This window comes from Peromyscus eremicus, chromosome 7 (genome assembly GCF_949786415.1).
Source record: "Peromyscus eremicus chromosome 7, PerEre_H2_v1, whole genome shotgun sequence".
In the NCBI taxonomy this organism is placed as follows: Eukaryota; Metazoa; Chordata; class Mammalia; order Rodentia; family Cricetidae; genus Peromyscus; species Peromyscus eremicus.
The window spans coordinates 38,479,816-38,502,859 of record NC_081422.1 but is presented as its reverse complement, the minus strand read 5'-3'; the positions used below and the strand labels follow the sequence as shown (position 1 = coordinate 38,502,859).

The following is a 23,044-nucleotide window of genomic DNA, read 5'->3' as shown; positions in this document are numbered from 1 at the left end:
CAGCAGAACACCTTACCTACTGTGTATATAGCCCTGAGTTCAGTGCTAGCACCGCAAATAAAACCCAGACTTGTGCTAGGCATGGTAGCTCACTACTGTAATCTCAGCACTCAGGAGACTAAGCTGTGAATTCGAGTCCAATCTGGGCTACAGAGTGAGCTCCTGTTTCAAAACAAAAAACAGAACTCCAGCCTTGTGACAGAAGAGCATATTATTAGCACATTGTTATTGTTAGTGCCATTAAATTCGAGCTTCTCGAGATTTGCGAATATTTTCTTTCCTTTCTCTTTTAGATTTCAATGAGGGCTCCCAAGTTCCTGAGCGGCCCCCTAAACCATTCCCTCGGCGAATCAACTCTGAACGCAAAGCAAGTAGCTATCAGCAAGGTGGAGGGGCCCCCGCTAACCCTGCTGCCATCGTCCCCTCACCACAGCTCTCCAGTGAGATTGAGCGCCTCATGAGTCAGGGCTACTCCTACCAGGACATTCAGAAAGCTTTGGTCATTGCCCACAACAACATTGAGATGGCCAAAAACATCCTCCGGGAATTTGTTTCTATTTCCTCTCCTGCCCATGTAGCTACCTAGCACATCTCTTCCTGCCATGGCTTCAGAGGATCCATGAGCTGGGCTCTTACTCAAGGAGCACCTAGGAAAGCAGTGGCTTCTTTTGGGACATCACAGTGAGGTCCTGCCTTTTCTGTGGGTACTGACACCCATGGTTCCAAGATTTCAAAGCAGTGGAATGAAAATGGAGCAGCTAGTGTGTTTCACTGTTGGATTGGTCTTAAAGTCTGTTTGTAGTCCTTCAGTCCCCATTAGGAGAGAATGGACTTTATTAAATGATAACCTACCCCTGGAACAGTACAGAAAGCAGAAGTGCTGTGCTGTAGCCCTAGTTAAGGACTTAAGACTTTGTAATTAAGGGTGGGTGGGTGTGTCTGTCTGTCTGTCTGTGTCCTATGATTATAAGATTATCCTGCTGTGTGTGAATCCAGGCAGGGAGTTAGCACAAGAGCGTCAGGAAGGAATCTCTGAAGGCTCCCATCTACTGTGGTATTGCACCTAGCCCTGCTGGATGTTACAACCTCAACACTCCCCTCTGGCCTAGATTATCATGTGCTTAGCTAAGTCTTAGAGTGTTAGGATACCCTCTGTCCTTTCCCCTAGAGACACCTTACTCTGCCTTCTCCTCATTGGTGTTCTGTAGGCTTGCTGTGACCTGAAGCCAAGCAGCTTACAGGATGTTCTTTTATGTCTGATGGTGTTGGTTTGTTTGGTAGAATAGGTGGGAAGGTACTATTCTGTGGTTACAGTTATGATTGTGCTAGCAGCTAACACTGGTCACTCCAAAGTGCTGTTTCTATAGGAACCTTGAATTTGTTAAAATAAGATGTTTAAATTCTCCTAATTACCTAATGACTGGTTTGAGATAGAGGCCTTCATATACATTCCGTGTCTTCCTCAGAAAATAGTCTGTGGGAGTCTGTTGCCTTGGTGCCAGGTATGTGTTTTTGATGTAGGTAATGAGTCTTTCTACCTAACAGGAACAGAAGAACATTTGTTTCCAGGGTAGCTTTCCAGCCCAAATACCATGGAGCTTTTAGGAAGCTTCAGTCACATACTGTTTAGGTTTACACAGTAAACCAGTAAGGACTTACCTATTCAGTCTTTCTTGCCAGTGGTTAATTTCAGCTTAGGGATTTCTCCCTTGAACAGGAGGGAGGTTAACCTTTCAGAAATGATTTCTTTTTTTGCCCTCTAAGGAGTAGGGATAACCCTAATTACCTTACAGCATTTGCTAATGAGTGGCACCTTTCCTACATTGGTGCCACCCAGTGACTTGGTTGCTCATGTGCCTAGGGCTTTGGGAGTGGTTTCTCTTTCTCCTTCCTTGCCCTCTTATTGGGCCCTAGATATAATCTAATCACTGCATCATCCACAGTATTCACATCATTCATTGAAATCTTTTAGTCAAAGACAATTTGGGACAATGTAGTTTGTGTATTTACAGTTCATCAAGATTTGGAGTCAGTTTGGAGACCTGCTTCTCAGTCCCTGTTATGACCCCTTGGGTTCAGTGAGTTCTCTGACTGGAGTCTTACTGACTTCCCTGGCAGCATTTACCCTTTCTCCTGTCGCATGCAAGCTGTTTTTCTAATGAATCCACTCTATTCTTTAGGTCCAGACAGAAATGACCCACTAAGATTATACTTTCTTTCCATTCTTAACATTTTTGCAAGTAAAACCTTTTGAAGTCTCTTTTGGTTTCTGAATGCTTCAAGGTCTTTGGGTTTTATCCTCTTGCCTCAGAGCTATTTCTGTTCCCAGGGTAGACATTACAGTACTTCATATTGACTTGCCATGGTTACCCAGTGGTTCCTCTGCATAGCAGTGAGTAGGAAACAATAGCTTGTCATCCACTTCAAAAAGCTTGTGACATCCAATTTTGTGTTTCTTTGAATATTGAAAGCCTAAACCAGGCATGTTGACATGCGCCTGTAATCTCAGCACTTGGGAGATGGTGGCAAGATGATCAGGAGTTCAGTACCAGCTCAAACCCATCTCAAGACAAACAACAGGGGTTGAAGAGATGGCTGATCAGTTAAGAGCATTTGTTCTTGCAGAGGACCCAAGTTGGGTTCCTCGCAGCTACATGGCAGCTCACAACTATCTGTCACTCCAGATCTAGAGGGATCTGATGCCCTCTTCTGACCTCTGTGGGCACCAGGCACACACATGGTGTGCATACATACATGCAGACAGAACATTCATATACATAAAATTAAATAAATTTTTTAAAAAGTATTTAAAAACAAAAGAAAACAAAAATTTGAAGACCTCAACAGAACTAGGAAAAAGCTACAAGCCCAGTCTGTCTATATTGGAGTATTTCTTTCCCTGCAGATATTAGCTACTATCTGAAGATCTATCAAGAAAACAAATCATTGACTACATACCTTTTGCCTTTTCTGTGTATCCAAGTCTTCTGTGGAGGGCTAAGGATGTAGCTCAGTTGGTAGAGTGCTTGTCTAGCATTCACAAAGCCCTGGTTCAGTCCCACACCACATAGAACAGATTGTGCTGAGGCATACCTCGAATCCCTAGCACTCAAGAAGTGGAGACAGAATTAGAAGCTCAAGGCTACTCTTGCCTACATAGCAAGTTTGAAACTAGCCTGGGCTACATGAAACCCTGCCTCCAAAAGAAAACAAAAACCAAATCTGTGGCAATTACTGCCATACTATCTAGGGAAATGACAGTTTTGTCCTGTCCTTTGCTGAGCACCCATGTAGCTCTGAAATGGGTGTTGAGTGGGGGTGAGTGGGTGTTTAGTCCCTATGCTGGGCAGACACATCTTTGATTAGCTTGGGTGTTGGTTTATCAGATGTGTTTCTGCAGGCATCAAGGTTTGAGACCATTGTGTGTAGGCCTTTCCTTTGCTCTGGGGATATTCTGGGGCCCGGGCCTGATATTATTAGGTAGCCTTAGGAAGGTTTCATGCCACTCATTTTGAAGATAGTCTCCAATTTTGAATTTCTTTTTCCTTTGAAGGCACCAATAACCAATTCTTCATTTTCCATTTGTATGGTAAGTTCTAATTCTTTAGCTCTTCTTCTGAGTTTACCTACAATCGCCCTTTCATAAACAAGCTTTATTTTGAGTTTTGCTATTTTTGGCAAACCCATCCCTTTTCCCTGCTCTGTGTTACAGTTAAGAAAACAGCTTTCACATTTTCCTTTTCCTCAACTTCATTAGGCCATCTTATTCAACAAAGATTATTGCTCCCTCTGTGTCTTTGTGGATTGCTTTACATGCCACCTCATTGATGGGTCACTGTCTTGCCAGGGCTCCAGGCAAGGCTTTTCTAGTCCAGTCCCAGGACTAGACTTTTCTAGCTGCCTTCCCACTGTCCTTCTAAAGTGAAAAGTTTTTTAAATGTCTTTAAAAACCCATGGGTTCTGAAATATACCTCCTAGTTAACAAACTGGGCAGCTCATGATCTCAGCCTTTGTATGTATTTATTTAAGCAGTGAATTGACCCTGGCTGACCATTCTCCTTCACTTATTCCCCTCTTCCTCCTCCCAGCCCTCCCCCCCCCCCCCCCATTTTCTTTCTCTTTCAATTCTCAGACATACCTATCACTGGACCACAGTGTGTGATAGTAGTACTGGCATCCTTCAGCTGTTCTGTGGGGTTTTTTTAAACTGGGGAGGGCATCTGGGATGGATAGGAGTCACTATTCTTAATATTTAAAATATTTATTTCCTCTGTGGGAAAGAAAATGTGTTTTATGGTCCAAGTAGCAAATTTACAAGTTAATTTTTGTAATATAACTTGCTTGCAGACCAAACCAAGGACCAGCTGTGTATTTCTTTTATGGCACCATTTAACAGGATTTAGTCTTTCTGTGATGATCAGCAATGGTGTTAATGCTGAACGTTCTCCTACCTCACGTCATGAGAATCAGAAGGCTGCTGGCCTTCTCAGACTTTCCTTCTTTCTGTTGGCCTTTCTGACTCTGGAATGATCACTCTACTAAATAGAGTATTCTAACCACTGTCCTGACTATAACCATTTGCTAATTTCTGCAAGTATTGGAGTGATTACTATGTGTCAGAAATGTCAGCTATATGTTCTCCCCTGCCACCTCATGGTGATTTATTGGTGTTGGGAAGTTAACCATGGGCTGTCCTTAACACTGTTTGCATTTGACCATACATGTGTGTATTCACAACTCTTTTATGTAGAGTTACCTTTCATTATAGAGCTGTCCTGCTTAAAATTGGCCCAAGACTTTCCTATGAACCTCTGTTGTCTTCCTGTAGCTTTGATAATATTTGGGAGATTCTCTTGTGTATACCTCATGGATTATCCTTTTTTGCTACAGATTTCTTAATCTCTTCAGTGGGTTGAGGGTCCACTGACTGAGAGTTGCACAGTAGAGCACTAAATGTTTAAGCAAAGCTTTTGCTGCAGTCTGCTTTCCAATCCAGTGCCTTCTTTATCTTTTTTACTGAGCTGCTTTTGTCCCCAGTCCTCCTTGTTGGAAAGGTTTTGTTTTTACCCTTCTGGGACCTATCACCATCTCCCTTACAATTTGGAATTTGTTTTTCTTTTCTTCAACAATCCTTGTGGCTAATTCTGTCTTAGGAGAGGTGGAAGGATTGGAAAGGGTGAGGACCTGATTCTCAGTCTGGTCTTGTAGGAGCTGGTCAGGAGCTGAGGCTGGATTCTGTCCACATAAGCCTTCCCAGAGCAGGCAGCTTATGATAGGTACCAGAGCCTTACTGCCAACACTATCATCTGGCACTTGAAGCTTCACAATTCAGCAGAAGTACTCTAGCACTACACAGAGCATCTGGATTCAACTGTGATCGCAGTCTCACACACACACACACACACACACACACACACACACACACACACACAGCCATTTAATGCATGGGAGACTTGGTTCTTGTGTATTACTGGGCTGGAAAAGTTAGACATAGTCCCTCCTCCTGCTTCACAGCATATTGGTATACATGACTTCAAAATAGGTACCCTTGTTCTTGAGTTCACTTGATCTTCTTACAGTGAATGTGGTTCTTCAGATTAGCTCAATAATTCTTGGAAAGAACAGGAGAAAGTTAAACCTGTCTACTGATTCCATGGGTCAGACCAGGCACCTCGAGGGAGTCTGTACTGGGCTGTATCTCTTGAGGGGATCTGTTTGCCAAGCTAGAACTCATGGAGCAAGCCTGTCTTTCAGCTCTTGAAAGGTAGAAGTAGAATTAGGAATTTTAGGCCAGCCTTAGATACATTGCAAGGTGAAGACGAGACTGGACTCTATGAATGTCTTGCATTTTCATGGAGAATATTTTCTCCTCTTCATTTCCAGCAACAGGGAAAGCAGCAACACCATTTGGTGCATGAGTGGAGATGCTCTCTTCAAGTGCGAATTACTGATGGAGTGGTTTCACTGCCAAGGGGCCTTTGGGTTCTTCCGCTGTAGTTTTCTTTATGTCTGACAGTTTGAAGGTGTAATCTTTCATTGTGGGAAAGTCATGGATGCAGGAACATGAGGTACCTGGTCACATTGTGCCTGCAGTCAAGGAGCAGAAGACAGTAATACTTAGGTTATATTCTTAAGGCAGAATATACTCAGCGAAAATATTGATTTGAGGGTTCATACCCCCATTGAACCTTACAGGGAGAACAGAGATATTGTGGCAGATAGGGAGCTTCCAAGAAGAGATATGCAAAGGAACTTCCACACTGGAAGCACAGTTGCATAGTTTCTGTTCTGCTATTCATCTGGGAAGTTGAAGAAATACCCCCAGCCCCCTGCCTTTTGTTGGCTTTTCGAGTACAAGGTTCCTCTGTATAGCCCTGGCTGTCCTGGAACTCGCTCTGGAGATCAGGCTGGCCTTGAACTCAGAGATCCCCCTGCCTCTGCCTCTGGAGTATTGGGATTAAAAGCGTGTGCCATCACTGGCACCACCACCACCCAGCTGGAAATCCCTATTTTTAACTTACTCAGAGTCACTGTTATCTTTCCTTTTGTTCTCCTTAGAGTCTTGGCACCCAAGATTACTTTCCCCTAGTCTGTTCTTGGGTGGCATTTCGTAGCCTCCATTCACCCTCCAGTCCTCTTCTGTATTCCCTAAAGGGCAGCTCTTAGCTTCCGAGGTAGCTGCTGCCTTTCAGCTTGGCTCTCTTCTGGTTTTAGTGCTGAATACCTGTTCACTCTCTGGGCTCTTGACCAGTCTCCTACATCCCTCTTCTTTGTCTTTCTGTGAGGGAGCCTGCAGTGATGTTCCTAGCTCTGCTTTCCTAGGCACCATTGAGACGTTTGCCAGGATCCAGATATTTTCGGTGTCTAATTGAGCTTGTTCTTTGAGCTCCTTAGACAAGCTACCTGTGTCCTCCCTGTCTGTTGCTTTTTCTCTAGTTCTGTAATAAGTGTGTGGTTTTTGTTTGTTTGGGTTGGGTTTTGTTGTTGTTGTTGGGGTGGGGGTAGGGGGAGTAAAACTATGCTTCTGCTTGCCTGGATCTTTGGAATCCCATCTTAGAGCCTGCCCTGCGTTTTAAGGCATATCATACATACTACCCTGCTTTTAACTTCTAAATATTCAAGTCCTTTGGTATACACAGAAGTAACCTACTAATCCAAAGATATACATTGAGGCACATAGGAAGGCAAGAGAAGATCATCAGATTTTGCATTTGATGTCTAGTCTAGGCTCCTGAATGAAGACGAGAGGGATAGTAGTGCCATGTGCCTTCAGTGCCCCAGGAAATCTGGGTTAGTTGCAAGGCAAAGTACCAGTGTTTCTTGGTTCTAGTAAGTAGTAGCACAAGACTTAAGAGATGGAGAAATAGGGACAGGGAGGCCCTACACATTGTTTTGTGCCTGATGAAGAGCACCGTGGGGAAGGGCCAGCTGCCGACCAACAGCTGCTTGGAGATCTTGCAGCCTCTTCCCTGTTTTAGTGCTTGAGAAAAATGTGGCTGACCACTCCTTGTCTTGTACAGAGCCCAGGCTGAGCGCCAGCCTCAGATCTACTGATTTGGCAGCTGAACAAATCAGCCCTGAGTTGTGATCACCTGGCCCTGCAGTCCTGATTCAGTCCCACAACTGAATGTGAGATGCAAACTCCAATTTTCCTTCCCTCTAAAACAGAATGGAGGCCAGAGAAGATTGCTCAGTGCATGCTGCGTACAGCTCCTCAGGCTCACACTGCCTCCCCACATAGGCCCGGAAGTGGAGTGTGTGGTGCCTGTGTTGCTCCTTCCCCACTACCTCTCACCCAGTAGTGGAGAGGGTGACTCTGTTGGCTGTCTTGAAGTGGTAAGAGGATGACAGACCTTGAGCTCTCTCTCGGCCTCTCCCTGCTCTCTGGGCTAGTGAGCCTGTCTGCAATGCACATGAGAGGAGGCGGCCTCTGACCGCCTCCTCAGCACCCTTAAGTGGGAAGTCTGACCTCTGCTGAGACATGCTGGGCATGGCAGCTGTAAGGTACCTCCTACATCTGCTTTCTGGCTGTGCTGACTTGGGATTTTTAACCTTATATATCTTTTTCCTGTATTCAAAACAAAACAATTTTTAGCACACTGAAAAAAAAAAAGCCAAATGTTTTGTGCCTTTCTAAGGCAGCGCTGTATCCCAGGCTGCATTTTAGGACTTAATATGGAAATACCAGAGTCTGAGCTCCTCTACCTTGAGTATCTTTAGCCCTAGAGTCTTGGGGACAAGGGTGTCTGGCTGGAGAGGTGGCACATAGGTGCCTGTAGTGTCCTTCCTCTGCCATGAGGCTTTGGAAAAGAGCAGCATTTTCTCCTGGCATCACTTGGTTGGTCCCAGGCAGCTGTTAGCGGTCCTCTGCTCTAGATGGCCTGCTCACGAAGCCTCCTGGTAGCAGGGCCCTGCCGAGTGGGGCTGAGAGGGACTCGCCCGGGAAGGGGGGTGGTTCATTTGTTGTCTTTTCATTTTGCTGGATCTTGAGCCAGCTTCAACCTCCTGCCTCTCCTCAGACGTGGCTTTCATTTGAAGGCTCCAACCTTAAAGCAGTAAGTGGCTGGTACCCCCCTCCAAAGGGTCTGCTTGCACCCAGGGAGGGGCCGTGGGACCCGGAAGCCTTTCACTAATACGATTATCACAGGTTTCAACCCCAAGTTGTCTTACCTCCCTTTCCCTGTTTCTCCCCTGCCTGTAGCTAACAAAGAGTAAGGGATAGAAATAGTTCTTAAGGTCCTCCTCATTCAAGATCTTAAAATTCTTGACTTGGGTGGGGCAAGAGAGAACTTGACATTTTCCCCAGAATAGAGTCCCAATTTGTATATCAGTGTTAAGAGAACAAAACACACTTAGGTGAGATTCTCGTGGACTATTTTTTAAATGTCATTAATATAAAAAGATTTCTATTAGCAGTATTTAATCAATCACTCTCCTATAAAGAGCAGACAGAGGTAAATACTCCTGCAGAGTAGTGGAGCTTTAAGACTCAGTTCTCTCAAGTCCATGTTGTTTTGCCAGTGTACTGATGTGTAGAGGTCTGTTATACTAATTAGAGGTCTGTTATACTAATGTTATTTATTAATTTTTTTCATTTCCATACAGTTAACTAAAGAGCTTTTTCAAGCACCCATGTCTGTAAAAAAAATATTTTTAAATAAAATTTCTTTTGTTGTAGCACACTTGGGTTCTGGCTTGTCTGGGGCTGGGGCGGTAACACACAGGGAGGGCAGATTTGAGACTAATGGCAGTGGTGCAGGGGATAGGAGTGTGTGGGTGGGGGGGGGGGAGTAGCTGCCAGTTAGCAGCATGCTGCTCAGCTCTGGATGCTCTAGAGGTGAAGGACAGTCTGTCTTCTGAGAGCCTATCCTCCATGATGAATGGAAAGCGGCATCATGCTTTGGGGACAATAACACTTTATTTTTCTAACATATATAACATATAAAAGGAAACATTTGCAAATTTACAGACAAAACCATATATATATACACGTATGTATGCATGTATGTACACACACACACTCACAGATGCACACATACCCCCAAAAGCTCTTGCCAGGCCAAGTTTTCATTTCTAAGTACCATTCTCCCACTTGGACTCTGCAGATCTGGACCCATAAGCTCCATGTAGAAATTTGGTACTAATATACCTCTAAGCTTAATCCCCATGAACAGTAGACCTCCTCTCTGTCCCATCTCTTATCTTTCAGTCTCCCATTGTCCACCGAGGGAATGCAGGAAGCTTGGGCTCAGTAAGTAGTCTTCACTCCAAAACACACAAACAGAACAGTGCTTCCTTACTCAGGGATATGTCTGAAGGATTACCACCAATCCCTGACTTCTGCCCAAAGGAAAAATATCCCAAAAGACCCTGAAAGAGCAGCAGGCAGGAAAGTCCAGAAGCAGTGCTGCAGCTGCCTCTGGACTGTGGGGTTCTCTGAAGGACCAGTGTGAACAGTGTATGTGACCACATGCCCAGGTCCCGGATCACATGATACAACTAGCACAAAGACAGCCTGTGAGGAGAGAACACCTGCTCAGAGGGCAAGCCCACTCAGCTGATGGCAGGAGATGGATCGGCAACCACCAGCTGTGTAAGGGAAAAGTCCATTTGGGAAAACGGGGAAAAAAAAAATAGCCAGGTGGTGGTGCACACCTTTAATCCCAGCACTTAGGAGGCAGAGACAGGCAGATCTCTTTGAGTTGAAGGCCAGCCTGGTCTACAGAGTGAGATCCAGGACAGACACCAAGACTACACAGAGAAACCCTGTCTCGAAAAATGAATAAAATAAAATAACCCTCCCCACTCCTGGGAGACTGAGGCCCTCAGTCACTTGGGATAAGCATCACTCAGTGGACACAGAGGAGGACTCCGAAACCAGGCCTCCGTGGCCAAATGAGATCCTCCAAATGGCTCTTGTCCCAACTCTTGGCTCTCTGGACCTGGTCTGTAGGGGACCTGAGTAGGGGTCTTCCCTGCTGTCCCTCTGGAGGCTTTAGCTTGGGGTGAAGACTGAGCAGGGAGCAGGAAACGTTGGTGAGTCAGCTAATGCCTCAGATCGATGTATTTCTCTCCCTGAAAATGGGTAGAGAGAAGGAACCAGAACATGAGGAGCAGGCAGGTTCACAGCCTGAGCACCAGGGGGGAGGGAGGGAAGCAGAGCTGGTGAATCTGCAGCAGCCTTGAGGCGACCAGCAGAAGTGGGAAGGGATGGGAAGAGACAGAAGAACCCCAGCTGAGTCTGCAGTGGGAGAGACGCTACACTGTTAGAGAAGGTAAAGTGAGGCTTCGCTCTGTCTCCCCATCTCTAACCAAGGAGGAAGGACAGAAAGAGTTAGTGTGTGGGAACAGGTACCATTAGCCCACTTCCCCCAGTTCCTGAAGGGGGTGGGGTCGGGCCCTGGCCTCAGGAGCTGCCTCCTACCTGGTCTCCTGGAGCCCTCTTGTCACTGCTGCCGCCCTGTAGGAGAGCCGTCTCTTCTGGGGGCTTATCTGACTTAACTTCAACTACAAAGTCACTCTTACGAGTCGGGGGCAGCGTGCTGGGAGGAGGGAGGTGAGAGGTTGGCAACCTGGGGCCAAGGGAAGGGGAGGGCCTTGTGGGATGGATACTCTATGGACTCCGGGGCCAGCTCAGGAAGGGAGAATGCAAGATGTGGTTGATGGAAGTTGGGCAGTGGGCAGTAAAAAAAAGGTCCAGTTTCTGCTCTCAAGGGATAAGTGGGCACTAGGTAGGCAGGGGAGGTCCCCTAGGAGGTAGCAAGCTGGGCAGCCGAAAATGGGGAGGGAGTAGGGGCCATGAGCCTGGCTTACATCTCTTGTTTTCCTGAGCGTCCACATGGCAGTTTGCCCTTCTTGTAGAAGAAATAGAGGGTAGCGCCCAGTACAGCAAGGACCAAGATACACACGATCACAGCCACAATGACCACACCTTTGCTCTCTGGTGGCGGCAGCTTTTTCTCTGTCCGACAAAGACACTTGTAGTCACTCCCCGCCCCAGGCTGCCACACTGCTGTTGCTGCCCCACCCTATACAGCCCAGGGTGACAGATGGGCTGTTTCGTTTCTCGACAGGGCAGAATGGGCACCCTGGCACAGGCCTGTTCTTTGCCAGGCCTGGCTTACCTGTGGAGGTGCTGTTGGCTCTTGTGTGAGGACTGACTGTGGAGGTGCTGAGGCCAGTGGTGTGGCTGAAGTCAGGTGTGAGGGTGGTTAAAGTGACTAGGAGGCAGAGGGGGGCGGGGTTAGTAGAAGCGCACGTTAACGCCCGTGCCTGGGCACGCCCCTGCGGTCCTCTGCAGGGAGGCAGCTCTCACCCAGCTTGAGGATGATAATGGTGGTATTTGAGCCCAGGGAGTTGGAGGCTGTACATTCTGCACCTGTCTCCAGCAGCTCCGGGGTCACAAGGACATTCAGGGTGCTCACTACTGTCTGTGGATCTGGGTTCCATTCAGTTGCCTGGAAGTAAATGGGCAACTCCCAGAGTGGGAGGATCTCCCGCCATGGCCTCAAAGCCTAGGCAGGGATTAAGAGAACGGGGAAGATAAATCAAGCCTTCTCACCGAGCCATTGACATTCCAGGAGATGGTGGGCTGAGGATGTCCTGAAGCCTCACAAGATAGATTCAGTACTGCATTCTCTTGTACCCACACCTTCCTCTCCTTTAATGCCATCCATGGGGACCCTTGGGGGAGGAAAGGATTAGGCCCCCAAATACCCTGCTTCTACTTCCCACCACAGTTCTCAGGGTGCCAGCTGACTTTTTTGACCTCCAACAGCTCAAAAGCACCCAACTCTGGTGACCTGAACACTATACAAAGGGCCTCACCAAAAATGCCCACGCTGACCAGCTGTGTCCGGTTCAAGCCAGGAACATTAGGAACAGATGCCATGCAGAGATAACGTCCCCCTGCTTCCCGTTTCAAGTTGTTTAGCTGGAGAACAGGTCCCTTTCCCAGTAGCTGGCCTGTCTAGGGGTGAGAGATGGGTCAGGGGATCTGAGAAGAAGCAAGCTCTTGCCCACAGTCCCAAAGCCATCCGGGTACCTTGTCTCTCAGCCACTGGAACTCAAGGTCCTGGTTACTCTCTGCCTCACAGGTCAGTGTGAGGCTATCGCCTTCCTGGGCTTCAGGGGCGGCTGGATTCACTCGGACATCAGACACATCTGGAGTTATAGCAAAAGTGTCAGCCTGGGGAGGACCACCAGTTCCCTCCTGCCTCAGGCTGAACCTCCATCCTAGTGCCTCACAGTTCACTAGCAGCTCCTGAGGGTCACTTGATAGGGGGACCATAGTTTCCAAGTCCAGGCTGTGACACTGGTAGAGTCCACTGTGTTGCTTCTGGGCAGGCTCCAGGAATAGGATACCATTTTCATCAGTGGCCTCCTCCTCCATCTCCCCAGTGTTGGAGTTCTGGGAGAGCACAAAAGGGCGAGGGTGAGCCGATGCCCTCCAGCTGCTGGGTCTGCCTCTTTGCCTGTACCCTTGTGCACCCTCCATGCACCCAGCACGGAGCCCTCCGAACCTGCTTGTTGATAGTGAAGTGGGGTTGAGGGTTGCCGTCAGTCAGACACCGGATTTTCACATGATCTCCTTCCTTCAGCAGTCCCACGGGCTCTACCTCCATCCACACTTTTTCTGCAGGGTCTGTGCAGACAAAGTGGAAGGCTCTCAGCCCAAGAATTGGCCCTGAATTTGATGCAGAGGGACCAGCAGAAGTTCCAGCAGGTCCACCCCCCAAAACCAGAAGAGCTAGTCAACACTTACAGAAGACAGGGACAGTGACCTCCTTAGACTCCTTCATGCGGTTCCCACTGGGGAGCCGGTAGCTGAGTTCACAGTAAAACTGGGCATCTTTGTCTTCCTTGACTAGCTGTGCATTCAGAACACTCTGCAGGGTGTACAAGCCACTGGACTCCACAGTCTGGGACGACTGGATCTGAACACCTGGGCAGGGGGGGAAGCAAGGCTTGGCCTCAGGACCCCTCCCGCAAGCTACTCCTGGGGATCAGCAGGGAGATATCTAAGGGAGAGAGAGAGGCCCATGGCCAAATACAAACTGGTAACCCTTCAACCCAGCACTTTTATTGCTTGCTATCTACCCTAAAAAGGCATTTACACCTTAGCACATACACAAGGATGTGTGCCAGGATCACCCCAGAGACAAAGGAAAATGGAGTTAGGCCAAAGGCTTCGTGGTAGAGCATGTTCTTAGCATGTGTAAGACTTTAGGTTCAAGCCTCAGAATCCAAAGCACAAGTCCAAAGTGACGAAAAACTGAGACATTAAGTGCTATCAGGAGAATGGTAACAACCGCATTATATTCGGTACGACAACAGGAAGCAAAATGGACTCCATCTGAACAGACTGGCCTGGAAACACTACAAAAAGGGATGTGTCCCCAAATTACCACTAAGGTCAGGGCTTCTTCAGGTCAGCCCTATTGATGTTTTGGACCAGAATTAATTCTTTGTGGTGGGGCCACCTTGTGCATTTTAGGATGCTGAGCTATATTTTTTACCTCTACCTACCAGATGCCAATAGCAGCCTCTGTGTTTGTGACACCCACTAATGCCCCCAGACACTGCCAAGTATCCCCCAGAGTGGTATGTATGCAAAAATCACCCCTGGTTGAGACAGTAAAAGGCAAAAGCCTTGCCAGGCGGTGGTGGCACACACCTTTAATCTCAGCACTCAAGAGGCAGAAGCAGGCAGCTCTCTGTGAATTTAAGGCCAGCCTGGTCTACAACGCAAGTTCCAGGACAGCCAGGACTCTTACACAGAGAAACTCTGTCTTGAAAAACCAAGCCAAACCAAAACCATACAACATGTAAGCCTTGAGCCAGGAGTGGTGGTACATGCATAGAATCCCAGCACTTGGGAGACAGGTAGAGCATCACCAGTTTTAAAAGCCAGCCAGAGTTGCATGGGTTCCTGTCTCAAAACACCACGTGAAAACCTCTGTAGCAAACATTTATTTGTGATAGACACAGAAATAGGAATGAAAGAAAATAACAGTCACTTCTGGGAGGAGTTGACCAGAAAGAAATTCCTAGCGTGTTTATAGCCTAAATTTTATCCTTTAAAAACTTTTTTTGTGCTGGGTGGTGGCGGCACACGCCTTTAATCCCAGCACTTGGGAGGCAGAGCCCGGCGGATCTCTGTGAGTTCGAGGCCAGGCTGGTCTACAGAGCGAGATCCAGAACAGGCACCAAAACTACACAGAGAAACCCTGTCTCGAAAAACAAAACAACAACAACAACAAAACAACCCTTTTTTTTGTTGTTGTTGTTGTTGGGGCTGGAGAGATGGCCCAGGGGTTAAGAGCACTGGCTGCTCTTTGAGAGGTCCTGAGTTCAAGTCCCAGCAACTATCTATAATAGGATCTGATGCCCTCTTCTGGCATGCAGGTATACATTCAAAGGCACTCATACATAAAATACAAGTAATTAAGTACAGAATTTTTGTAACGATTTTTTTATGTATATTAACGTTTTGCCTGAATGAGTGTATGTGTACTGTGTGCATGCCTTCTGCCCTTGGAGGTCAAAAGAAGCCATCAGATTCCCTGGAACTGGACTTGTGGATGGTTGTGAGCTGTCATGTGGATGCTGAGAACTGGCCTGGGTCCTCTGCAGACGCAACCAGTGCTCTTAACTGAGCCTACAGTCTGAACTATTCAACATCACCTGTATGGTTCTTCTGTTTGTCTCAATAAAATTTCTAAAAGAACATGCTAGGTGGTCCTCCAGAGACTAAGTAGTAAGGGGTTACTCACGGTTCTCCTCCTCTTGCAGGGGCCGACCATTCTTGTACCAGATGACTTGAGGAATGGGGTACCCATTCCTCCCCACACAGGTAGCAACCTAAAGAGGACAGGATGGGAGTCTCCTTGCTTCTGACAACCCCCTCTGCCCCAGCTTAGGCCCTGTTCACCATCACTTGACCTACAGCATCTCACCTCCCTAAGCTCTTGCCTGTCCACATGGATGCCCACGACATTGGCCTGGATGGTCGGCTCTTCCGGAGCTTCTACAACAGAAGGGAAATGAACAGAGACGTGGAAACTCATCTTTACCTGGTCCACACTACCCTGAAGGCAGGAACGAAGGGGCACTCACTGTAGACTTGAAGCTCAATGTAGTGATCCGGGAGCCGTGGCCGCTTGCTCTTACACAGGAACATCCGCTCGTCGTGGGGAGTGACTTGACTCAGGGCCAGAGTAGCCCCCGAGTCCTGGAGGCTAAGGCGGTGCTCATATTCCCCAGATTCACTCTGGCCCTGGCCCTGGCGCACACGGAAAATGGGTATCTGCCTCTCCTTGTGAATCTGAGGGCAAGGAGCAGAGAGATGAGCTACCCACCCGAGGGACAGCGCTTCCCACCTACTGCCGCCCGCCCTTCAAAGCCCAGGCACTCACCAAAAACCAGTCCACGTGGCTGAAGTTGCCAGAGGAATGTGAGGGGCCACACTTGAGAAGCGCTGTGCTGCCCACTTCCACCTCCACCGGTTCTGGTGTGAGTGCAGGTTGTTTTTCCTCTCCTGGCACACCTGGGCAAGGGGAGGAGCATGCCCAGCAGCCTTGTCAGCTCCAGCTGCTCCATCCTGTCCTGTCCCCTCTCCTCTCCTGGCTCACTGCAGCTGTTCTACTCTCCAAGGGTCTGGAAAGGGCCCTGTCCTCTCTCTACCTTTAACGTCACCATACCCTCACCCCAACCTGAGTCAGTTCTCTCCCAGTGGAATATGGACTGGAACAGAAAGTGACTGTGGGGTACTGCTTAAAAGAAACTGGCGGAGAGACAGATAAGGGGAACATGGGCTATGGGCCAAGAGGAAGGCCCCTTTGCTCCTGGGCCCCTTCCTAGTCCTGGTGAGCTCAGACTATGAGAATGCAAGGCATGTGCCAGGCTGGGGCACAACAGGCTCCTTTGTGTCCCCACCTCCCCAGGGAAGACGTCACTATTCTACCCTCTGCCCCCCAAATCCTCCAGAAGACACGGTGGGCCAACTCTGGCCAGAGGCTACGATTCATACTCCTGAAGCAGCATGTCAAGGAACATTGCAATACAATCTGAAGACCCCATCCAAGTATAGAGGGGTCAGAATCTCCCCCAGGGGTTAGGTCAAGAACCAAAGAGTGGGCAGGAGTGACGTCAGTGGTGCCAGCATGCTGCCAGCCAGCCCTTTGAGAAGGTGATGTCACTGGACACAATCTGGCTGGACACTAGGATGCCTAGATTGTGTGGCTTCCAGACTGGAGGGCAGGTAGGGTGGTCTTCAGCCAAGAGCAGGAACCTTGGAATCTCTGTTTTCTGAGAGCCAGAAGAGCAGGGCAGAGTGAGGCTGGGTTTGCTGTGCTGCAGCTGCCTAGCTGGCTTAGCCCTTTCCCCAGAAATAAGGTCAGACTGGGAGGCACTAGACTGGAGCAGTACCCCAGGGACAAGGCTGGCACTGGGCAAGAGGCCAGAGAAGTGGGTAATGCCCAGCCCTCCCCTTCCCCAGCCCGACCAGTGGCTGGGACGGGATAAGGAGCCAAGAATAACACGCCGACACCGCTGCAGGCCATGCAAGGGAAGCCCGGACCCAGGAGCGCCTGTCTAGAGATGGCTCAAAAAAAAAAAAAAAAAGCTCCGAGGTGCCCAGGCACTCTTCATCGGACTCTAGTCTCTAACAGAAGCTGTTTCTATTATAGAACTTCACTCGTCGCCTGTATCCCTGTGATCCCGTCAAACCGGGAGGCACGAGGCAACCCACACCACCCGCCACTGCCCTTGCCAACGCCCAGCCGGAGCAGAAGCCACCGTCCCTCCTCCCTCGCTCACCTCCAAGCTGGCGTGAGGCCCAGGCGGAGGGGGAGGGGTCGGCGCCCCCCTCCAGCAAGGGAAACAGCCTTTTCCAGCAACAGGCGGGCACGGGATGCACGGGTTGGGGATGCGCCCCAGCCGCGCCTCTCTGCCCGGGCACCCAGAGCAAGCACCTGCGGGAGGCCGGCCCCAGAATCCTGCAGAGGCTCGGCCCCACCCCTTCCCGCTCGCCGCTGCAGCCTCCTGGCTGGGTCCGTTACCAGAATACTCTAGAACCTAGGCTGCAAACCCGCGGCAAAGAACTTGCACGCACGCGGAGCGCCTGGGAATCGGGGACTCTGTCTAGAAGCGCCCGCCTGGGTGCAGAGCCTCTGCCTTGCTACCAGCTCTGATTTCCGGCACACTCCCGCTCCGTCGAAGACATCCCCCCAACTCCCAACGTCTGGGCCCTGCGAGACCCGGGTCGGTCCCCGCCCCCGCCCCCGCTCCCCATCCCCCGACACACAACACACACACACACACACACACACACACACACACACACACACACACACACACACACAGAACTCACCCGTGGCGCGGCGACAGCAGCAGCAGGCGGCGAGCAAGAAAGCGCAGACCAGCCTGGGCAGCCCCATGCTTCCCCGACGGAAGGAGAGAGCCAAGTGAGGAGCTCGCGGCTGTCGGGGGCTGACGTCAGGGGGGCGGGGGAGGGGACCCCGGGCGCCGCCCGGCCCCGCCCCGCGCAGCCCCCCGCCCCCGCCCCGCGCCCTAGGGGGCGGGCCCGGGTGCGCCGGCTGGGAGCTGCGCCCCGATCCCGGCCTGGAGGCCAACTCCCGCTTCCCAGCCTCCTGGCTTGGAAAGGTTGAGGGAGCAATGACAGGTGTCCTGAGGCTCAAATGACTGGCCGAGGCGGCAGAAGAAGCTGGCCCGGTCGTCTTAGAGCCGTCCTGGACGCAGTAGCAGCGCTCACTCGGGTTTGGCCACTACCAGCGGGTGTAGCCCCGGGGACCCTGTGGCAGAGGGACAGGAGAGCGGTGTCCCTGATGGGGGCCTCCCGGTCAGGCTCCTCTGCCCTGCTTTGGAGGCGTGGAGCTGGCCCTGGTCGCCTTTTAGAACACCGCTTCACTGCGGCGGCTGCCGGCTTGGCACAGCTCCAGAGTCTCCGCTGTCCTGGCAGCCCTGGAGGAAGAACTGTGCCAGGTCCCACAGACCTAGAGGTGCCGTCAAGGGGGGCAGGGGAGTTGGAAACCGTGCCTTTTAGGTTGTTCTTTCATATTCAAGTTTCTGCAAGACCCTCTTACACTCTAGAAGGGAGGAAGGGGGCTGAATTCACAAGCCCACGGTCCACATCCAGGCCCCGATAATTCTGTTCCAACCCTCTGCATGCCTTCCTACCTAGTCTCCAGCTCAGTTTCCCCTCACCTAAATGAGGAAAGGTTAGTATTAATGGATGTGGAAATCCCTAGCTTGCCCCCAGAAACGTATTGTATTAATAGAGGTGGAAGTCCCTAGCTTTCTCCCAGAAACCTATTGTTCCTCCTAATGCTTGAAAGCTGTCCCTGCCTACTGCTGTACCCACCCTCAGCTCTCTCACACTGCTGGCTCAGCGGCTGGAGGAGTCAGATATGGATCAGCTGCAGATCCCTGATAACAGTCTCCTACACAGCATGAGGCTAGCTAGGGACCCTCCCCTGTCCAAACCCCAAGTTCTCCCTGAGTCTTTTGAACTCTCAAACTAAGACACAAAAAGACCCCAGCACCATAGCTTCAGGAAAGGTTTCACACCTGCTGAGACTCTCACCAGGGAGTCGGAGGGGTCTGGGTTTAGGGTAGCGGTCTGTGACCCTGCAGGCAGCAGCCTTGGAGGAGGGTGAGGCAGCACACACCAGAGACATTGGCCAGGTGACTTGAGAGAAGGCTCTGGTTGCCTTCTGATGACTCAGAGGACGGGCAAACCACATCAACCTCATCTTTCAGAGTCTCATTGACCCCTCCTCCCTGTCCATTAGTCTCCAGCCAGAGCCGTGCCAAGCCTGCCAGGCTGCTGGCTTAGGCCCTTGATGGGAGACAGTAAGAGGGTCCTGCCTCTGCCGTCCAGAGTGAAGTGATGGACCCCGGCCCCTGGCCCAGAGCAAAATAGGAAGATAAACATGTTTCTCTGCAGAAACGGCTAAAGGATGTTGTTTGATGAGACAGGCTAAGTGCTGCAACACACACACACACACACACACACACACACACACACACACACACACACACGCTGTTTCTTCATTTAACATCATTAACTTATCGTTCTCTTTTCTGGCAGCCTGGATACAAAGTCAGCTAACCACCAAGGACAGTCAATTCTTCCTCTTCGATTGATGCCAGGTGGAGGCTGAAGGAGTCATTTCTGCCGTGAAAGGGAAATAAGATTAGAGCCCAGGGTGACATCCCGTCCCTCCCTGGTGTACATACCAAAGCAAACAAACATACTGTGCTTTAAGAAACCTGGCCCCTGGGGCCAGACCATGTAGTAACAGGTTCTGAGAGATTAGTGGCCCAGAACTCATCATTGTTTCTGTGTCTCATTTCCTGTGAGGGGTTTGAAGACACCCACCTTAACATTTGCAAAGAAGAGATCTGAAGACTCTCGGGGACAGGCATCCCTTTACCTGAATTCTGCACTAACCTGAGGACAGGACGCCTCTGGTGGAACCTCCCCTAAGTTATTGGGACGGTGGCAATGCCTAGTGTGCCAACACCTTCACCCTCACTCCGTGTCAGGTGCACAAAGCCCTTTCTCCTGCTTGCTTGGACTTTGGGGCCACAAAGGATGACCTCTATCTGAAGTTGGGAAGGTCCTAAGAATTTGATCTTTCTGGTGACACAGATGCCAGCAGCTGTTAGCTTATTAGGAAAAACAAAAAGCGCAAGACCCTGAAACCGGCACATTTATGTGCCAGGTAGACAGCATTAGCTGACCGGTGGATACCCGGATACCCGAGCTGTAGTCAGCTACTTCCAGACTCTGAGCCTGAGTTCAAGAGTGGTTTGGACAACACTGGGAGAGCACACCCCACCTCCACCCCACAAGACATTTACTTAACACTTATCTTGCCTTACAAGTACCGGGCTTTATCAAAAAAGAGCCCAATAAGATATTTTTTAAAGATTAAAAAGGAAAAAGAATAGTAATTCTTTTTAAAACGAAAGAAGAAGCAGCAGTGGTAGCCGCAGCTGCCCGGAGCCTCAGGCTGGCAGGGAAAGATCAGGGACACACAGTTTAGGGATGGTTTTTGTGAAGGGGGCATTTTGAAATTCCAAACCAAAGACGGGTCAGGACCCCGGAGAGGACTCAAAGAGCTGTGAATGAGAAGGGGGAGCAGAGGGCTCAGTGTGGGTGGATGTGGGGCCTTCAGCTCGTCTAAGACACCAGAGAGCATCTCATCAGGACTTCCAGTAAACCAGGAGTGAAACCAGATGAGAACAGAAGAGGAAGGTGAGGGGTGGCACACTACCGTGAGGCACACTGAGGCTGGGTGGGGGAGTGGTCCCCATCCTATGTCCTGTCAGCTACCGCCTCCCCATGTAGTTGGGGTTTTCCATTCCTTATTAAAGTGGGGAAGAGTCGAGTTGGAGGTAAAAAGACAAGGATGCCCCACCTCCTTGCTGGGAAGGGTGGGCTGGGCCGAGGAAGGAAATGGATAAAGACATGCTTGCAGCTGTGATGAGGAGATTGGGGGTAGGCAGCAATCTTGGCATCTGTAGAGGCTGGGGAACCCCCCCCCCCCAGCTTAGCCAGAAAACAGGATCCAGGAGGGGTAGCAGGAGACTTCGCAGAGTAGGGGGATCTGCTCTGGGAGGACACTGTGCAGAGTGAAAATCAGGGTGGGTGGATGGTGGGGGTCAACTGCTGTTGAGGACATCAGGAAACCGGATACTGGGGGGTGGGTGGAAGATGTGGGGGAAGAAATTGAATGGAGGGAAGCCGTCTCTACTCTGGCCGGACACGAAGTCTCACTCATGTCCTCCGCACCTGACCCAGGGCAGGAGGAAGGAGGTGCAGGCTGTTTTGGGGTGCACACCAACAGCAACATGGGAGGAGATGGTGGCTTTGGGGGGGGATGGGAGGAGCTATTTTTAAACTTGGAAAAACCGTGAGTTCATCTCCACCCTGGAGGCGGCAAAAGGCTCTATTGTGCAGGGGTCGGAGAAAGGGGAGGCACGGGAGGGGGGGGAGGGGGGGTGAGAGACACAAAGGGGAGGATTATGTTGGAGCAGGGTGGAGGAGGGGCGTCGGCGTCACAGCTGCCCTACTGAACCTTAGGGCTGCGCCGGACTCAGGCTAGGGTGGGGACTTCCACAGGCCCAAACCCCGCTCTTGGGGAGCTGGGGTCTGTAGCATCCGGTGGTTCATCCTGGGGAGGGGGCTGGATGGTGGGATTCCCACCGCCTGGCTTTCCCATGGACTGCTGGGTCCGTTCCCAGGATCCCAACATTCCAGGACTCCCCTGGGAGTTTCGGCCTCTTCTCTTGGCCCCTTCCTTGCGGTAGTGTTGGGGGGTGGGGTGGGGTGGGAGTAAATGTGAACGAATCTGGATACTTCCTAGAGACTAGGAACCCTTAAAACCAACAAGGCGGTAGTGGATGGGGTTTGTTGACAGGTCACGGCCCTTCCATCCTTGCTCCCAGCCCTTGTGAATACTTAGACCACAGTCTGGCCCTCTGGTCACCTCTGACCCTAGGGGCCTGTCCTCGTGCAGTCCACCTGCCCGCTGCTTCGCAGAACCTAGGGTCTCTTCCCGAGGCGGGAAGGCGCTGCTGCAGCCCCGGGCTCCGAGGTCCTGCCCAGGGGGGATGCGGAGCGGGAGGCGGGGCATCCGGCCGTGCTCACCAACCCAAACATTACCAAAAATGCTCAGGCGGCTAGGTCGAGTAGGGAGGGGGACTATGGGATTCTCCGGAAACCCCGAATCCGGTCTCCGAGTCTTTCCCAGCGCGCCCGGTGATTCAGTCGGTCCGGTCACCCCTCTGTGAAGGGCGGGGGCAGATCCCGGGGGAGAATGGTGCAGCGGTGTGGCTGTGCCCTCGGGTCCAGGGCCGAGTGGGACCCCGCGGGCGGGATTCTGCCCAGGCACCCGGGTCCCGGGCGGCGGGCGCTCTGCAGCTCCGCGCGGAGCAAGTCCTGTCGCCGGTGGAGTAGCCTGGGCTCACACCCTCATCCTACTTCCCGGTCCCTAGCATAGATCTGGAGAAAAAAGGATACCGGGCCCCAGGCCGGATGCTGAGAGTTTATACCTACCCCCTCAGGGAGTTTCATATCCGCTCTCCCAAATACCACCACCCAGGGGGAGGAATGTCCCCAGAGGGCTGCTGCTTAAGTTTGACTTTGCATTGTCCTGGAGGCAAAGACCAGCTGGTCCACTGTTGGGGAGCTTATGGGAAATCGGGACACATCACGTTCTGAGTCTACTGGCCACTGTGTTCTCGGAAGGACGTGGGTACACCCTCTTTCAGCCAGCTTCCAGAAAGGGACGGGATGGGCCTGGGACCTTAAGGTAGTAGACTTGAGAAGAAAGGAGACAGTCAAGGTCGATCTGCAGCCTTTCCAGACTACATACCCTGATGGCTTGGGCCATCAAGGAACTCCAAATGTAGAGATCACGGGATTTGGATCCAAACTGGCTCAGAAGGTGCCGCTTCCCCTGCGAGCGCCTGTCCAGCTGAAAGCAGTGAGGTCTCCAACACACCAGCAGTT

At 50.7% G+C, this 23,044-nt stretch overlaps 2 protein-coding genes across 3 annotated transcripts in view; one reads left to right on the top strand and one right to left on the bottom strand.

Annotated features, from left to right (window-relative positions):
- The window catches only part of Cbl (Cbl proto-oncogene), a 90,520-nt gene extending 81,338 nt beyond the window's left edge, over positions 1 to 9,182 (top strand). Inside the window, exon 16 of the mRNA XM_059267692.1 lies at positions 294 to 9,182. Coding sequence (XP_059123675.1) covers positions 294 to 586 — 293 coding nt within the window. The 3' untranslated portion in view covers positions 587 to 9,182. The remainder of the gene's footprint in view (positions 1 to 293) is intronic.
- Positions 9,183 to 9,432: 250 nt separating this feature from the next.
- Mcam (melanoma cell adhesion molecule) lies at positions 9,433 to 17,990 on the bottom strand. Of its 2 annotated transcripts, XM_059267689.1 has the most exons (16): positions 17,873 to 17,990; positions 15,918 to 16,048; positions 15,619 to 15,826; positions 15,459 to 15,529; positions 15,276 to 15,363; positions 13,265 to 13,444; positions 13,023 to 13,144; positions 12,748 to 12,910; positions 12,545 to 12,663; positions 12,328 to 12,469; positions 12,062 to 12,183; positions 11,816 to 11,957; positions 11,625 to 11,720; positions 11,314 to 11,461; positions 10,925 to 11,042; positions 9,434 to 10,575 (listed from the first exon to the last, which is right to left on the bottom strand). In XM_059267689.1, exons 1-16 carry the CDS (start codon positions 17,937 to 17,939, stop codon positions 10,546 to 10,548), a joined length of 1,947 nt encoding a protein of 648 aa, XP_059123672.1. In that variant the 5' UTR covers positions 17,940 to 17,990; the 3' UTR covers positions 9,434 to 10,545. The 2 variants fall into 2 exon arrangements, with proteins under 2 accessions (XP_059123673.1, XP_059123672.1); XM_059267690.1 differs by lacking the exon at positions 10,925 to 11,042 and having other exon boundaries at positions 9,433 to 10,575.
- Positions 17,991 to 23,044: the final 5,054 nt, after the last annotated feature.

Bases quoted from the DNA above. Each gene is read 5' to 3' on its own strand.
- Mcam (XM_059267689.1), bottom strand. From the start codon at position 17,939: ATGGGGCTGCCCAGGCTGGTCTGCGCTTTCTTGCTCGCCGCCTGCTGC. The intron at 12,911-13,022 runs GTTCGGAGGGCT...GTGCTCTCCCAG, and splicing joins ACTTCACTATCAACAAGCAG to AACTCCAACACTGGGGAGAT. The intron at 12,664-12,747 runs GTGAGGCACTAG...CTATAACTCCAG, and splicing joins TCAGGAGCTGCTAGTGAACT to ATGTGTCTGATGTCCGAGTG.